Source organism: Tripterygium wilfordii, chromosome 20 (assembly GCF_013401445.1).
Source record: "Tripterygium wilfordii isolate XIE 37 chromosome 20, ASM1340144v1, whole genome shotgun sequence".
Lineage (NCBI taxonomy): Eukaryota > Viridiplantae > Streptophyta > Magnoliopsida > Celastrales > Celastraceae > Tripterygium > Tripterygium wilfordii.
The window spans coordinates 779,561-796,651 of NC_052251.1; the positions used below are offsets into that span (position 1 = coordinate 779,561).

The 17,091-nt window shown below is 37.7% G+C and overlaps 3 protein-coding genes and 1 long non-coding RNA gene across 5 annotated transcripts; 2 read left to right on the forward strand and 2 right to left on the reverse strand.

The window, feature by feature from the left end:
- The first annotated feature begins 4,345 nt into the window (after positions 1 to 4,345).
- On the forward strand, positions 4,346 to 5,156 carry LOC119987503 (MDIS1-interacting receptor like kinase 2-like). The gene is made up of 2 exons (XM_038832428.1): positions 4,346 to 4,445; positions 4,649 to 5,156. The coding sequence occupies exons 1-2, from the start codon at positions 4,346 to 4,348 to the stop codon at positions 5,020 to 5,022; spliced, it is 474 nt and encodes a 157-aa protein (XP_038688356.1). The 3' UTR covers positions 5,023 to 5,156.
- A 664-nt stretch (positions 5,157 to 5,820) lies between these two features.
- LOC119987504 (loganic acid O-methyltransferase-like) lies at positions 5,821 to 6,387 on the reverse strand. Its single transcript, XM_038832429.1, has 2 exons — positions 6,280 to 6,387; positions 5,821 to 6,147 (listed from the first exon to the last, which is right to left on the reverse strand). Exons 1-2 carry the CDS (start codon positions 6,385 to 6,387, stop codon positions 5,821 to 5,823), a joined length of 435 nt encoding a protein of 144 aa, XP_038688357.1.
- A 4,584-nt stretch (positions 6,388 to 10,971) lies between these two features.
- On the reverse strand, positions 10,972 to 11,398 carry LOC119986390. Its single transcript, XR_005465266.1, has 2 exons — positions 11,338 to 11,398; positions 10,972 to 11,244 (listed from the first exon to the last, which is right to left on the reverse strand). It is a non-coding gene; the product is annotated as an uncharacterized LOC119986390 (long non-coding RNA).
- A 1,182-nt stretch (positions 11,399 to 12,580) lies between these two features.
- Positions 12,581 to 16,947, forward strand: LOC119987166 (probable leucine-rich repeat receptor-like protein kinase At1g35710). Of its 2 annotated transcripts, none has more exons than XM_038831970.1 (2): positions 12,581 to 16,052; positions 16,310 to 16,509. In XM_038831970.1, exons 1-2 carry the CDS (start codon positions 12,947 to 12,949, stop codon positions 16,363 to 16,365), a joined length of 3,162 nt encoding a protein of 1,053 aa, XP_038687898.1. In that variant the 5' UTR covers positions 12,581 to 12,946; the 3' UTR covers positions 16,366 to 16,509. The 2 variants fall into 2 exon arrangements, with proteins under 2 accessions (XP_038687898.1, XP_038687897.1); XM_038831969.1 differs by having other exon boundaries at positions 12,593 to 16,052; positions 16,329 to 16,947.
- The last annotated feature ends 144 nt before the right edge of the window (positions 16,948 to 17,091 follow it).

Here is a 17,091-nt window from a genome sequence, read left to right on the forward strand (position 1 = left end):
GATCTCTAAAATTTCTTAGTTTTTGTATCGAAAATTAGTCGGATACAAAATCATATAACAGATCTGGAAAAAATTGTTCACATTGGAAGAATCCAGTAACATTGCTGCAATAAAATTTGTGGGTTGAAAGTTGATGATAGAGAAATAGATGGGAATTAGAAGGAGATCCAATCGCTTGCATACACAGAGACCGATGTCATGCCGGCGGTGATAAAATTTGTGGGTTGAAAGTTGAATGATAGATAAGTGGATATGAATCAAAAGCATATGCCCAGTAGCTTGCTTGCACACACAGAGATTGATGCCGTACCGGCGGCGAGAGATAAAATCAGAGGAGCCGTTGATTTGATGAAATGAGATGAGATGAGAAAAGTAAGATTAGGTAAGAACTAAGAAGACAGAGGAGAGGAATGAGGATAGAGGGGTACAGGCGATGAGAGAGAATAATGGGATAATGAAGACACGAATTAATTTTCAATATAAAAATTTAAGTAAAATTTAGAGCCTTATGATCAATCCAACGGTTTTAAAAGTGTACCGGTTAAATGACCGGTGCATTGGGGTACCGGTTCCCCCCTCAATCCCAAAGAGGGTGCAGATATAAGGAAACTCATTCAATTCGTCCATTAAAGCAAACCATAAATTCTTATAGCTAACATTGACCACACCACCGTTATTTCTCGATCAACGAAACTGATTGCTTGTTCGATGGTTAATGAGGCAAAATTGAAAGTAAAGGAAGGACTCATGTGTTAGAAACTACCACATCGATAGTGTATAGACTAATAGTCCAATCTATAAGGGTGGCCCACTTTCTTAATTTATAACAATCGGTTTTTTTTTGTGAACCTTGGATACCGGTTGGGCCGGGCCTCCCTGGCCTACCCCAAGGAAGATAAATCCATGAGGACTCAATTCCAACGAGCCTAGAGTGGACAAATTGTTGTATGTGTAGGTGTGGGTCCCCAAAATTATAATATGGTATCGGAGCGGGTTGATAAATTCTCAAGACCTCCACCAGATGGTGTTTGGGTCACTTGTGGGGCTTTCATATGGACCACCCACTAGGTGAGGGGTACGGACTAATAGTCCAATATATAAGGGTGACCCACTTTCTTAACTTCCAACAACTGGTTTTCCAAGTGAACATTGGATACCAGTTGGGCCGAGCCTCCCTGGCCTAACCCAGGGAGGACAAATCCGAGAGGACTCAATTCCAATGAGTCCAGAGCGGACAAATTATTGTATGTAGGTGTGAGCCCCCAAAATTATAATATCATGCTCTCTGGTTTAGGCTAAATGAAAGGAAATAAAGGATGAAGAGAGAATGTTAGAGAGAAGTTGAGGGTATTTAGGGTAACACAAGTTGAGGGTAGTTTTGTAAGAAAATGTGAAATGTTAGAAAATGGTTAGAAAATTGTTCATTTTAGAACAATTTAGAAATGGTCATATTATTGTTCCGAAATTGTCTCGGAATTCGGGTCCCTAAATGGCTGTTTGTTAGAGCCTAACAATATATTGTTCAAGAACCATAAATTGTTGTAAGAAATGGTCTACCAAACGGGCTGAAAGTCTCTCATGCAAGGTTTTGTGCAGTAAATACAAGATAATTGGCAATTAATCCTCTCTTCTTGTTCCTTGGACTTGGATTACCAGAGCACAGATTCTGATATGGGTTATTCGGTTATTAAAGAACCCATCTCTTCTGTAACAAGTAATATCCAGATCGGCAAAACCCAGAGAATTTCAGATACAGGGAGAATGGATATTGCAGATGCTGGGATTGTGAAGATGCCATATGAGAAGCGTTTTCTACAAAGGGTTTTGAGGCAGCAGTTGGGAAGTGGGGATGATGGTAATCACAAGCCATTGCTGATTGCTGTATAAGTAGTTTTCTTGGAGGCCGATTTCGTTGGGTTTGATTCAAAAGAGTTGCAGCATTCGAATTCCGCTATTCGAGCGGTACACTCTGCCTCAACTTTTGCATAACAAAGTCTAATAGTAGCATGACTGAATATGTTGAATTGCAGTTCCAGAAATTAGGGCATATAATGAATGTTCATGGATGTTGTTTAGCAAAAGGTAGCGGTGCATTGCATCATCTGTGTTTGAATGAATAGAGTTTTTTTGCAGCAGGAAAACCCAGATGAGTATGAAAAACAAGTACTTGAATTTTGGAAGATTGTCAAGGATGGACTTGTTAACACATCTATGTAGTAATACTTGTTTGGTACTTCCACCAGGCTTAGTGAGCTAATGCCCAAGATTTTGAATTTCCTTCCCCAGGTTGATGTTACGAGGATGAGTTGTGTTTGTGAGAGTTAAATAAGTTCTCATCTGTTGTAAATAATACTGGTTCAATTCAATGTAACAAATCATACAGAAACAAAATATAGAATAATGACAATCACACAGAAGAATCAAGTTTAACGAGGTTTGACAAATTGCATATGTCCTCGTGCGAAGCCAACAAAATTTTCACTACTATGAACGAGGGTTACAGAGAATTCCAAAGAGAAAATCTCTCTATGCCAAGAACTACTCAAAATCTAACTTGAAACAACAAACGACTCTCTTGCACTCATTCCAGCCACAGCGGCTCAACAAAATCTCAAAGTTGTCAAAGGGTTGCCACAAAGAAGAAAAAAAATGTCTTAACTTTTATATTTCTCTTATTAGGGTTTGCAACATATAGTCTATTTATACTATACAAGAAAACCCTTAAAAAAACCTAAATAAAGTCCATGAGACCCGTCTCTTTCTCGAGGAAGGGCAATCTGGTTTGAACGCAACTTCGTTTTCACCAATTTTCCAACAATCTCCACCCTGGTGACAAACGAAACCAAAGAAATCCAAACCAACAAAACTCCACCTGTTTTAGAAGAGCACGAGACCAAAAACAAAATAAGAACACAAAAGTGAGAGAGCTAAAACACAATAACAAGTACCAAAGCAACCCCTTTAACCACATGAACATTTCCAACAAAATTCCTCTCCACAAAACCTCCCATTCTCTAGGGACAAAAATCAATCATGCCCAAAACGTCTTTGGACTTTCCAGTAGAAACCTCACCTATAGTGATAATTGATAAACATCTGCTGACTAGTCTCACTTGGCTCAACATCCTTGCAACATGGGACCCCACATCTTTAAACAATGAGTTTACGAAAGACTTTCGAGATGAGGTAAGACTAGTGATGGGTTAGTGCAATGGAAACAATTGTTTGCTTTCCCTTGGGTGGGTAAGAATAAAAAGATAGATAATGGGCCCCAATGGAATGGAAACATTTAGAGGTCCTCTTACTTCCAGAATTATGAAGTATTGAAGTTGGTTCCTGAAGAATGTTTCCAGACCTACACCCTTTATGCCTGAGGAGTGATTGTGATTATGACCTCATACCAGCTGCTGATGTTCCTTGTCGAGCGTTTCCTAGAATTCAACTCGGTATTTTTCACTATTTTTTGTAATATGGGAGGTTCTTTTTATCTAGTGTTTTGAGTATCCGAACTCTTATTCAGATTAGTTTATTGTCTGATTTAGTTGTCTGGATTTAAACCAATCCGGATATGGTCAATTAAGTACATTCGAAATCCAATCTGAATTAAGGTTTGTACATATAAATATTTCGTTAGCACGTACTCTTACCCGACCTTAAACCGAGCCCGAAACGAATTTTTGCGATCTCTACTTTGAGATATCAAAAAGCAAGCTTTGCAGTGTCGTTTTAGAGAATTTTCCAGGGACCCACGCCGCCGTCCTTGAGTTCTACGCGCTTCTTGAAATGCGTGAGATCTACTTGGTCAACTTTCAATGTGATGAGCTGGGCCTGGAATTTGATTAAGACCCATTATGTAGTCCGAAATATTAATTTGGGCCAGCCTGGGTTGTCTCTAGGGACCAGTTGATCCAGATTGTAAAACTAGCCTCTCATTCACTAACGCTAACTAGGGGTGACAAAAAATCGATTACGATTTGATTCAAGGTCAGACAACATCTCGTGTTTACGAAATATTTACATCTCCGGACCCCAATCCTGATTGGATTTCGGACGTACTTAATTGACCAAACCCATATTGGTTTCAATTCGAACAAATAAATCGGGTAATAAATTAATCAGGGTTAGAGTTCGGACAAGTAAATCAGTGTGTTTGGACCCTGACCCAGTTTTAAACCGGACAAATATTTTTTGTTTGGACCTAGATTTCGGACATAATTTATGTCCAAACTTGATTTAATTCGGGTCGGACAAATTCAGACATTCGGACCGGACATAGTTTTGTCACCCCTAACCCTTACCCTAACCCTAACCCTATTTGGTTGCATGGAGAGATTTTACATTGCAAATGGGAGGGAGGGAGAAGAGAAAGTTCAATATCTCTGGGGCTAAGTCGTTTGAAATTACTCAAATTTACGTTTTTGCTATCCAACCAGTCACTTCTGTTCGTTAGCGACATCACTAAGTCAAATCTTCATGGAGAAATGCAATTGATTTCATATCCCTTAACAGGTCATGCATGATGTATCAGCATCAATTCTTGTTTACTGGAAACTTTTTGGATTTTTCATTAATCTTTCTACTACTCACTGTTATTTATGAATATCAATTCCTAACACTAGCCACATCAAGTAAATGATTTTTCTTGCAGAACTTGCTTATACAATGGAGGTGACCGAAAAATGTGATGTTTATAGCTTCGGGGTTTTGGCACTGGAAATACTAATAGGGGAGCATCCGGGGGATCTCCTCTCATCTGTGTCATCGTTGTGGTCTTCTTCGTCTTCAACAGTACATGATTTGCTATTGAAGAATCTGTTGGATCAACGTCCTTCATATCCCACGAATCGAGCAGGAAAGGAAGTGATGACTGTTGCAAAAATAGCCGTCTCATGCTTACAATCCAATCCGCAATCTCGGCCCTCTATGCAACAAGTTTCTCAGGAGCTATCAAGTCAAAGACGCACTGTGCAGGAACAATTTCACTCCATTACAATGGGACAGCTACTTGATGTTGAGTATTAATTCTGCATGTTGAAAATTTGCACTCATAATTGTAGCTCATCGTTTAGAGTTGCATGTGTTGCTACTTGCAAGTACTAATCTCAACCATCTTATCTGAGATAAATAATATTGTGAGTTTGCCATGCCTGGAGTGTCGTTACTTTAACCACAAGGAAGGGTGCCGACGACAGCCGAAGGCAAGGCTAGTGACTGGACTAGAATCTTAACAAGGTAGACATAATAATCTCCATATGTGATGATGTAATAATTCCTCGCCTCAAACAATTCAATCATGAAAATAAAATTGACGTTTTGGAATGTAAACATTTAGAACCGTACTTGAGAGTTTCCTACCTCATACGGCTCGGCAGTCAATTCTTTCTTTTGACGTCCCGTTTTTTTGTTGTTTCGAGTTAACCAAACAAGGTTAATTACAAAAGTTTCAAACTTTAATTATTTTTTTTCTAATAATCAGTGCTGACAGCAGTCTATGAAATTTGAGGCTATTATAAATAAGATCCAAACAGTTTTCAAGTAGTTGTTGTGGTGTTTTATGTTTCATAAGTTACATTAATACCTGTTGTAGGTAGCATATAATAGATTTCATCTGGACCAAAAGAAACTTGTAGACAAACTGTCTATACATAATCTTTAGTTATAAAAAGAGAGACATATATATATATATGTATGTATGTATGTATGTATGGTTACAACTTACATTTCAAACTGTATACAAATGAGTTTGATTGTACTGTTATGATAGAAATTTATGGATTATATATCAAATTCATTATAAGTTGCGCTTGAGAAGTACAAATATCAGAACGACAGAACCATACGCTCGTAGCTTGTCGACTCTGGAATCAAGAAAGCCTCTGTGAATTTCTTTGCATACCGATCAAAAAGTTCGTCAACAATATCATTTCCAAAGTAGTCACTGATAACTCCTTCCCAGACAGCTCTTACATGCGAAGTTGCCATTTGTTCGGTAACATCTAATACTTCCTCGTTATAGATTACTGACTCCATTTTTTCGATGCTGAAACAATCATTATTATTATTCTCTATCAGGCCCTTCAACTCTGCTTCAGTTGGGTTGTATATGGGCAAATTGAAGGAGTCAATCTTAGCTTCACTGATTGAGCCCTGAAGCAATATAGAGAAAGAAAACAAAATCGTATGAAAAACAATTTCTCTGCGCAAGCCTCTTGCTCTGGTGACTTTAATCTACAAATTCTATTGCTGAACTTGTAGCCAAAAGAGTGAGAATCACTGTACCTGATCGTGCTTTTCTGTGAGACAGGCTTCAAGTAAAGCATGAAGAGCAACAAAATTGCACTGCAAATGAGGAATACCGTCTGGAACACCAGGTATCACAAGCGCCATGAGCCCGCCATGGACAAGCTCCTGTGCTCTTGCATTCAGAACAGAAGTGAAGTCCGTGGTATATTGAGTTGAGTAGGCCTGAACAACTTATGTGGGAGCTGTTGCATAATAGACCCTCCCTTTGTTATATGCAGGAGATTCATGATTTGCCAACTCTTTTGGTGCATTTGAGAGCCAATGATGTGAGTATGAGCAGTGAATGTAATGGAGAGAGTTCTTAGGGAACAAACGATCGTAAAAAGACCCCGACACGCCAATTGCAAAATACTGCTCATCAGAAGGAAGATTCTTGAAGATCATTGTGGGAATGCTTGCATAGTCAAACCTCATACATTTTCAAATATTGCAGGGGCAGTTATCAAATGATGGTCAATATAGTAATCCACTATATGTTGTTGTTATCGCAAGACTGCACTCGAAAAAAAAAGTTATTATTATTGTTGTTTTGGTCCACATTAATGCATTATGTTTTGTGTTTCGTATTCTTAGACTATTTCTACATACTTTATTTAAACTATATGGTGATGTAATAATTCTCGCAAGTGCACAAGAGTCTACGAATAGTACAATGTATGCAAGTACGAGGTCGATCCCACGGAGACTAGTTAATATAATTAATGTACCTAACTTGATGAATGATTGAGCTTTTGGGAAAAGAAGAAGAATGATTGATGTAAATAAATTAAAATAAAAACAAAGAAATAAAGTTCAGATTTAGTATCCAATAAGAAAAGAACACTAGGGCAATGATTTCACCTAGTAATCTTATCACAAGCATCCAATTAACAAACACACAATTATGGTTCTGATCCAAGGGTTGATTCTTTCTTAAATATGTTCGTTCGTTCGCGGTGCCAACAAATATTGTTAACAATGAATTAATCCTGTTCGGTTCGCAGTTTTTAACCCAAGGCTAACAACTCATTACGATCTAAAGAACTATAACAACCAATCAATCCCCTAAACCTTGTTCATGGCAGTCGACAATTGATTTCCTTAATTCCAGTTCCACTAAGACACGTGAATTCGGTTCGTTCCTTAGTCCTAGCTAGATGAATCTAATTGAGCATTCAATTGGTGGCCAATCAACCAAACAAACAATAGATTATAAGCATAGAAATTAAAGACAAGAATCATGAACCAAAATTATGCATTCAATTAATTGAAGTACTTGCAATAATCATACTAAGCTACATCAAGCCCTAGCAAAGAAGTTTAGCTACTCATGTTATAAGAACACAAGGAAACTAAATATGAGAACGTCATGAATCAAGAACAAGAACAAAGAGAAAACTAGAGACAAGAACAAGAACAAAAGCTAGAGAATGTGGCTCTCCAATTCGTGTCCCTTCTACTGCCGTGTCTACCCCTTATATAATAACAAAAGTTTCCCTCACGTCTGGCTTTCCTCTTTCTAATTGAAGTCGTTGTTTCCTTTATCGGGCGTCACACGAAGCTTAGAAATCCTAGTTAGACTTGAACACCACACGGCAACCTCGTTAATTTGTAAAACAAGTCTCTTCTTTTTATACTGCATAGTTGGTCCCACTTGTTTGACTCGTCTTTCATTCCTTTTCCTTCTCTCATTCGTGTATCTCTTCTCATTTCTTCAATTCTTCTTTCCTTTTGCTTTGACTTTTCTGGTTTCCCTTATTTCCTTCTTTTAGTCTTCTTTTGTTTCCCTTACTTTGCTTTTGCTTCTGTTTTGGATGGCAAGCAGCTTCCTTTGCATTTTCCATCTCAGGTGCAAGCTAAGCCTCGTCTCCAATTTTAACCCAATTGAAAGAGTTCAATTCCAGTAGATTAAATTAAGCCTTTTATACCACATTTGTGCAAAGTAACCTACAAATCAAACCAAAGATAAATTGCATAATATCCATCCTTATTTCAATAAAAGATACAAAAATAAGTGTAAACTGAGATGTAAAAATAGATAAATTATCATATGATCATATGGGCTCCGAAAAAGTAAACCGCGTTGAGTTGGTGATATTGTTTGTCTCAGTTTCATGCTGCTCATATTTTGCACCTCCTCAAATTGATTCGTTAACATGCAATGATGTAATTGGGAAACTCTTAAAAGTTAAACTAATTCGACTTTAGTAAATCAAAAATCTAATAGCCCATAAATTAATGCAAATCTATCCAAAAACAAAATAAAACTCACCATTGTGATAGGGCGGTGACGGCATTCTTAAGGTGGCATGCTTGCGAGTATCCCTCCCTACTCGCAAGTCTTTCGTTGAAGATTTGGGGTGGAGTGTGATAATCATATACTCAGAAAAATATTAACGCTAAGTTTATCAAAGTGAGAGTGTAGTTTAAAAATAGTGGGATGCAAATAAAGTTCACCAACATGAACCATGTTTCATCAGAGATAATATTCAACCAATTAGATTCGATAGAATTATATAAAGCCCACCATTTCAGCCCATGTTACCCTGCTAAAGCCCAAAACCATATCTGCCTTAAAGGCTTAAACAATAAAGTAAACTACTATTGAGTTTTTGTACGTCGCAACTGTTATAGTATTATTTAACCCTCTTACTTGGATCAACTTACTTGTCTTGATACGTCGCCGGATGTCAACACAATTAGTCGTCCCCGTGGAGTAGTTTGGGTGGCAAAGCAGATCTTGGTATATCTGGAAAGGCGTACGAACTTGGGTTCAATTCCCTATTGCTCTTTCCAAGGTCTACCATGTAGAATGGGTCTCAGAGTGGGTCAATTCGTGTCCTGGGTATGTTCTCCGTCAACAACAAAGTCAATACAATTAATCAAGGGATAAGATTCAAAATGGTCCCTCTACTTTGGTAAAAGTGTTCTTTTGGTCCCTCTACTTTTATTTGTTAAAAATAAGCCCTTATACTATGCAAACTGGAACTGTAACTGGTTATTTCTTCATACTTAGGGCATAAAGAATCCTGTTGGAGGTCAGGAGGTCGATTCTTAGATAGCACAATTATTCCCAAGTGGTTTGCGATGAGCCTCGTTCAAACTAACCTGGCAGACTGATTTGGCATGCTTAGCTTCGCGCGAATTTGGCTTAGTGGGCTGTCCAAAGAACAAACCTACCAAATTGTTCACAATTAAAAAGAATAAGTAACTACTAAAATGGGAAATCTCATAACATTCAGAATTTAAGCAGAACAGATAAGAAAAAGCATAATTTCACATACAACATATGGCAAAACATACAAACAAACACGACATGAACAAGAAAAGACTCTGAATCACTAACAGATATGTAAGCATATGATATCAATCAAGCGCGCTTGAGGAGGACAAACAGTTGAACCATAGCTAATTTACAGTCCTAATTTACAATTACATTACAATCAATTTACCACATAATTACAGCCTAAATTATAGCTAATTTACAACTCCAACACATCACATATATATTTGGTTATATGCTTAAATCCCGCCAAAACTATGTTTAACCTAATTTTGTGCATGTGTTATTTGTGAACGTGGTGAATCAAATGAACTCCGATTTAAATGAAATTTTGTGTGCATCTTAGTTTCATCACTATGAATAAATTTGAATAAGGAAAGTTCAAGAGAAAAGGTTATTTACACTGAGTTTGCAAAATGGTAGTAAGGTTACACTTAGAACTTATCGGTTTTCACTATATGTGATCTACTTGCTTGGTTAAGCGATCAAATGATTTCCGATTGTTATGAAAATTTTATACGGCCATTCTAATATGTATAAAATGATTTATCATGTAGTAATATGAATTTTCTGGGTTGTTTCTTAAATATAATTAACCTATGTTCTTCATATGAAGCTCTTTGAGCTTACATGCAATTGGGGAGTTCTACCTCTTAATTTTTTGTAGGTTAATCATCATGAGGATGTTATATCACTCAGAATTCAGTTTGCTCAAGTGAATTGAAGTCTACTTTTCAAATATGAGTTTGGAGCTCCAAAAAACCAATAAAAGCCTATGTTCATCAACCTTCCACTAAGGTATTTTGATTGATGATTAGAACAAGCCTAAGGGCTGGACATTGTGAATATTTGGAGCTGCATATTCAGTCTCTAGTGTGAAGAAATCAGTTCATGCCTGTCAATTTCAGATGGACCCAATTATGCAAAGTATATATTCAACATTGGTATAGTATCTGCATGGAGATAAATTAGTCCGTGATCTTGAGTTAGTGCAATTGGTATCATTGTTTTGATCTTTCTTGAAGACTTCTCAAAGCATTGGAGCTAGGACAGTTGGTATCAAGGATTTGTGTCACGACCCAAATAAGGACACGTGACCGGCGCATGACCCCAATGGACCTAGAAGCCCACTGAGATCCCTTAACATCCCATATTGGGTCATAATGAAAAAGACTTTGGTCCAAATGACTCACATGAGTTTTATATTTCCTCTACAAATATACATAAATATATATGTTTCCTCTAAATAGCTGAAGGTAGTCCTGGATCTATCAAAACTACTTTATTTGAAACAAAAGTATCAACAAGGAAGCGTGAGTCACAAGACTCAATGAATGAATAGAAACTTGAACGATACAAAGGGGACAAGTTGAGTAATCAAGAGTCAAAGAACTGAACAAGCAACATATCAGAAGGAGGTACAATCATACAAAATCAATCAGAATATCAGACAGCACCCACAGTGCCGATATCAGACAGCACACCCAGTGCCGATATCCAAGCATATAATAAAACGATATAGTATTTAACAACTCAATGCCAACAGTATATAGAACTACAATAAGTCCTTATCTCACTTACAAGCACAAACGCCATCTTAATTGAAATAGAGATTCAATTCCACTTACCCTTGAAAATCTAGTTCTTGACCGCATGACTTACACTTCAAGTCCAATTTCCTACAAAATTTCCATCATTTCACACGCATGTAGCACTTCCCATCCTTGGACAGGTCAAAACAAATTCAGAGTTTAATTGATCCCAGAACTTACCCGAACCAAGTAACACATGAAATCCAACTTTAGCTTTGACCATCCAAGTTTCCTTGCAAAACAAAAGAACCGAAGTGCAGGCTTCTTAATAAACCTATAACAGATATCAACATAAAAAAAATGGTGACTACATTTTGTTATGTCAAAATAAAAAATGGTGTATGGATGGTGACTCAGAAAACAATGTCCAATATATGAACCAAGTATTTCAATATTATTTATAGATGAGAACAGCTAGCTTTATTAGGTATGTAATTATTCTCTCATTAGGTACAGACCTCTATAACCAAAATTATAATTAGGTTTCTAGAAACGGAGAATAGATTTATGTAACAAATTTAATTACGATATATATTAATTATAATTTTTAATTACGGTAATGAACAAAATAATCAGTTAAATTGATCCTCATCTGACTGGCTTAACTTAACCATGTTTACAAGGCTTAAAATTTTTGAAACACACAGTCTTGACTTTTTAACAGAGCCCGCACCAGCCTTCGTTCTAGGAGTGGTAAAACTTTGTTTGGAATAAATGATCGAATTTGTCCGATCTAGATTCTACCAAGTTTGGACATAAGATATATGTCCAAAATCTAGGTCCAAACACAAAAAAAAAAAATTCGTTTTGAAACCGGATTCAGGTTCAAACACAAAAATCTTGTCCGATTTACATGTCTAGACCTTAATCCGGATTAGGTTTTTGTTCGATTTACTTGTCTGGATTTAAATAATATGAGTTTGGTCAATTAAATACGTCTGAAATCCAATTCGAATTAGGTCGGACATGTTAATATTTGGTAAATACGTATTATTTTCCGACTTGGAACCAATTTTGTTTACCACCCCTACTTCGCTCCCTAATCCCTTCGCTATCAAACTCTCTAAATGACAACGCCATGCCACCTACTATTGCCGACGTGTCAGAAATCACTAGTTAAACCAATCCCCTGATAACTGAAGCAAAAAAGTGGTTTAATTGACCAAACTCATTATTTTGTTTTAAAAATAAACACCGGATATTACAATTTGTCTCTTGCCAAATTGTTCAACGGAGTAGGTAATTAAATTGACTTTTGAAGAAGATGCCAACAACGTCATTGTGAGATTTGTCAATCACACGTTCGAGTAGAAAGGAACCTATCAATTTTCAAATGCCAACTGGGTTGAGCTACGATGAACCAAGCAAAGATGGTGACTTTGAGATATCAGAACGCAAGCATTCCGGTGTCGTACGTTTTAGGGAATTACTCAAATTAACGATTTTGCTATCCAACCAGTCACTTCTGTTTGTCAGCGAGAGCATAGTAAGTCAAGTCTTCATGGAGAAATGAAATTGAATAGATCCCTTAACAGCTCATGCACTAAGTCAAGTCTTTGCAGTCCAAACTATGTACATAAGAAGATCAAATTTCCACCATATCTTTGTGACGTTTCCATATGATTTTTCTTTGGCACCTTATGATCCTTATGCAGACAAAGAAAAACTGAGGTCTCCAAAGCCTTTTACTATATATAACTACCTTCCAGACTCTACATATCTATGCATATATAGAAACAATATCTCTCTACGTTTCTTGTAACAATTACAAGTATTGCAGCCACCAACAATGATGCTTCCATGCAAGCCATTCTACAAAACATGCCAGCAGGCTTTGTTCTTACTTACCATTGTGTTGCTTTCATCCTTCCAAGTCTTGACTTCCAGCCCATCTACAACTTCTTTCACTTCTGCTAGAAATGAATCAGAGGCCCTTCTAAAATGGAAAGCCAGCCTCTCCAAACACACCCAATCTCTCCTACCTTCATGGGTCGTCTCCAGTGGGACTTGCCATTGGGAAGGAGTCACTTGCAGCAAATCCGGAAGCATCGTCAGCTTGGACCTCTGGGGTCATGGTTTGAGAGGTACACTTCACAGTCTCAACTTCTCTTCCTTACCTGATCTCCTTACTCTTCAGCTAGGAGATAATTCGCTTTCCGGAACAATCCCTTCTAACATCAGCAGCCTCTCCAAACTCACCACTCTCATCTTGTCCTACAATAAGCTCTCAGGAAATATTCCTTCTGAGATAGGTTTGCTGAATAGTCTTAGTATATGTGACCTGGGTGCAAACTTTCTAACGGGCTCTATTCCTCCAGAAATAGGAAACCTGAGAAGTCTCTCTACGTTTAGTTTGTGTGAAAACAACGTCATAGGCATTATCCCTACCACTATAGGGAGCTTGCGGAACTTGACAATTCTTCACCTTTATAACAATAAACTTTCAGGTCCCATACCTCCAGAAATAGGGAATCTTAGATCACTTAGTGACCTTGAGATGTCTGGTAACAATCTAAATGGGACAATTCCTGCTTCCATTGCAAACTTGAGTAATTTATCCCTTCTTTATCTTTATGAAAATGAACTTTCGGGGTACATACCTCCAGAAATTGGGAATCTTAAATCACTCCGTGAGCTTGACATGTCAAGTAACAATCTAAATGGTACAATTCCTACTTCTGTTGGGAACTTGACTAATTTATCCGGTCTTTATCTTTTTGAAAATAAACTCTCGGGCTACATACCTCAAGAAATAGGGAAATTAAGACATCTTTCTGAGCTTTATTTGCATAAAAACGTTCTCACAGGTTTTATCCCTACTTCTATTGGAAACTTGACTAATCTATCCTTTCTTTACCTTTATGCAAATAAACTCTTTGGCTCCATACCAGACGAAATTGGACTCTTAACATCCCTAAAAGAACTAGCCTTTTCAAATAATATGCTGACAGGCACCCTCCCCACTTCAATACAAAAGTTATCAAACCTTTCCACTCTCTCACTTCGCTCCAATGGTTTGTCTGGAATCATACCTCATGAAATCGGATCTCTAAATTTACTCAATGATTTTGATTTGTCAATCAACAATCTTATCGGTACAATTCCTCGGTCCATTGGCAACTTGAGAAAATTAACTCGTTTTGGGCTTGCTTACAACAAACTCTCTGGCATCATTCCACCGGAGATAAGTAATCTTACTCGGTTGCAATTTTTGGTATTATTGGGAAATAACTTCTCTGGTCATTTACCAAGACGCCTATGCCACAGTGGATCACTTACGAAACTTGCCGTCAATGACAATCATTTTCAAGGTCCAATCCCAAAAAGCTTGAAAAGCTGCACCAGTTTGATTAGAGTCAGGCTAGAAAGGAACCATTTCGTCGGAAATCTATCAGAAAGTTTTGGCATATATCCTCACTTAGAGTACATAGATTTGAGTGACAATAATTTGCATGGCGAGGTTTCATGGAAATGGGGGCGTTGTCACAATCTCACAAGCTTGAAAATGGCAAGGAATAATATTTCTGGTCGAATTCCAACGGAGCTTGGAAAGGCAACTAACCTTTCTTTACTTGATCTCTCCTCAAACCATCTTGTTGGAGAGATTCCGAAGGAATTGGGAAAGTTGACATCTTTATTCGAACTTGAGCTAAGCGGTAATCAACTTTCAGGCAATATATCTGTAGAGATTGGCATTCTATCAAAGTTAACAAATCTCAATCTTGGAGCCAACAGTCTAACTGGTTCTATTCCGGTAGAACTAGGAGACTGCAAGAAGCTACTGAAATTGAATTTGAGCTGGAATGGATTCTTGGAAGGAGTTCCGTCTGAGATTGGCAAATTACACTTCCTCCAAAGCCTTGATCTCAGTCACAATGCGCTAATAGGAGAGATTCCTCCTAGATTGGGAGAATTGAAAACCATAGAAACCTTGAATCTCTCACATAATAAGCTCTCCGGTAGCATCCCATCAAGTTTTGGTGATTTGTTAAGCTTGACTTCCATTGATATATCCTACAACCAGTTAGAGGGTCTTGTTCCTGACATTGGATCTTTCCATGAAAAAGTGCCATTTGACGCAGTTAGAGATAACAAAGGTTTGTGTGGAAATGTTACTGGTTTGAAGGCTTGTCCTACTTCAACCAACCACCGTCGAGAAAAGAAGAGAGGCAAAGGAGTTGTGATTGTAGCCACAATCCCCATTGTATGTGTTCTTTTGCTGCTGCTAATCATTTTTGCGACTTTTTTCGCTCTTGCCAAAAGACGGCGAAACAACGAGAATAAACAAAGGGAAGGACCAAATCCGAATCCATTCAAAATATGGAGCTATGATGGAAAGTTGGTGTATGAGAACATTATTGAAGCAACTGAAGGATTTGATTCCAAGTATTGCATTGGAGTGGGAGGGACTGGAAGTGTGTACAAAGCTGTATTACCAACTGGACAGATTGTCGCTGTGAAGAAACTACATCAACTACCAGATTGTGAAGTTGCAAATTCAAATTCTTTTACAAGCGAAATTCTTGCTTTGACAGAAATCCAGCATCGGAATGTTGTCAAGTTTTATGGTTTCTGCTCACATTCGCGGCATTCGCTTTTGGTTTACGAGTTCTTGGATCGAGGGAGCTTGGAAAAGATACTTTGTGATGAGGAACAAGCAATGGCATTTGATTGGATTAAGAGAGTGAATGTTGTGAAAGGTGTCGCCAATGCTATTTCCTATATGCACCATGACTGCTCACCTCCTATAGTTCACCGGGACATATCAAGCAAAAATGTTCTGTTGGATGAAGATTATGGAGCTCATGTCTCTGACTTTGGCATTGCAAGAATTCTGAACCCCAACTCAACCAATTGGACTTCATTAGCAGGCACATTAGGGTACACCGCTCCAGGTAATCTCCTTCTTAATTTTTCTTCCACTTTAGCTTCTTAAAGTAGTGAAATCTTTGTAGCTCCATGGATATGTAAGCACATTGTCAAACCACGTAAATCTCGTGTCTGTTAATTTCCACACTCTTAATTTTGTTGTTTGCATCATTTAAACTATAACATAAACCACCTGAAAATCATGTGTTTTTTTTTCTCCATTAATCTTTTTGCTACTCACTGTTATTTATGAATATCAATTCCTAACACTAGGCACATCAAGTAAATGATTTTTTTTGCAGAACTTGCTTACACAATGAAGGTGACCGAAAAATGTGATGTTTATAGCTTCGGGGTTTTGGCGTTGGAAATACTGGTAGGAGAGCATCCGGGGGATCTCATCTCATCTGTGTCATCATTGTCGTCTTTTTCGACTTCAACAGTACATCATTTGCTATTGAAGAATATGTTGGATCAACGTCCTTCATCTCCTACGAATCAAGCAGGAAAGGAAGTGGTGAGTGTTGCAAAAATAGTAGTCTCATGCTTACAATCCGATCCGCAAGCTCGGTCCTCTATGCAACAAGTTTCTCAGGAGCTATCAACTCGAAGACACACTGTGCAGAATCAATTTCACTCCATTACAATGGGACAACTACTTGATGTTGAGTATTGATTCTGCATGTTGAAAATTTGCAATCGTAATTGTAGCTCGTTTAGAGTTGCATGTGTTAGTATTAATCTATCCAACCAGTGTCCCTACTTCTGTTTGTTAGCGACAGCACTAAGTCAAGTCTTCATGGAGAAATGCAATAGATTTGATCCCTCAACAGCTCACACGTATTTGTTATTGGACCTTCGCCTTTGGTTTTTAAGCCTATAAAATAGATCCTTGTGTGGAGGTGCAAGTCTTTACTTATATATCACTCGGTTTGGTTATGTCAATTCAATGTGGGATATTAGTCTTGACACTCATCCGCACTTGTGGACTGAGTTATATCAAACCTAACAAATGGATAGGTATAGGCCATGTCCAAATGGATCGAGCCTTTGCTATAATAATAT

What these genes read in the sequence shown, in the direction of transcription:
- LOC119987166 (XM_038831969.1), top strand. Translation starts at nt 12,947, where the DNA reads ATGATGCTTCCATGCAAGCCATTCTACAAAACATGCCAGCAGGCTTTG. An exon ending in ATTAGGGTACACCGCTCCAG is followed by an intron (nt 16,053 to 16,328) that starts GTAATCTCCTTC and finishes TTTTTTTTGCAG; the next exon opens with AACTTGCTTACACAATGAAG.
- LOC119987504 (XM_038832429.1), bottom strand. Translation starts at nt 6,387, where the DNA reads ATGGCGCTTGTGATACCTGGTGTTCCAGACGGTATTCCTCATTTGCAG. An exon ending in TCACAGAAAAGCACGATCAG is followed by an intron (nt 6,148 to 6,279) that starts GTACAGTGATTC and finishes ATATTGCTTCAG; the next exon opens with GGCTCAATCAGTGAAGCTAA.
- LOC119987503 (XM_038832428.1), top strand. Translation starts at nt 4,346, where the DNA reads ATGGGAGGGAGGGAGAAGAGAAAGTTCAATATCTCTGGGGCTAAGTCG. An exon ending in CCAACCAGTCACTTCTGTTC is followed by an intron (nt 4,446 to 4,648) that starts GTTAGCGACATC and finishes TTTTTCTTGCAG; the next exon opens with AACTTGCTTATACAATGGAG.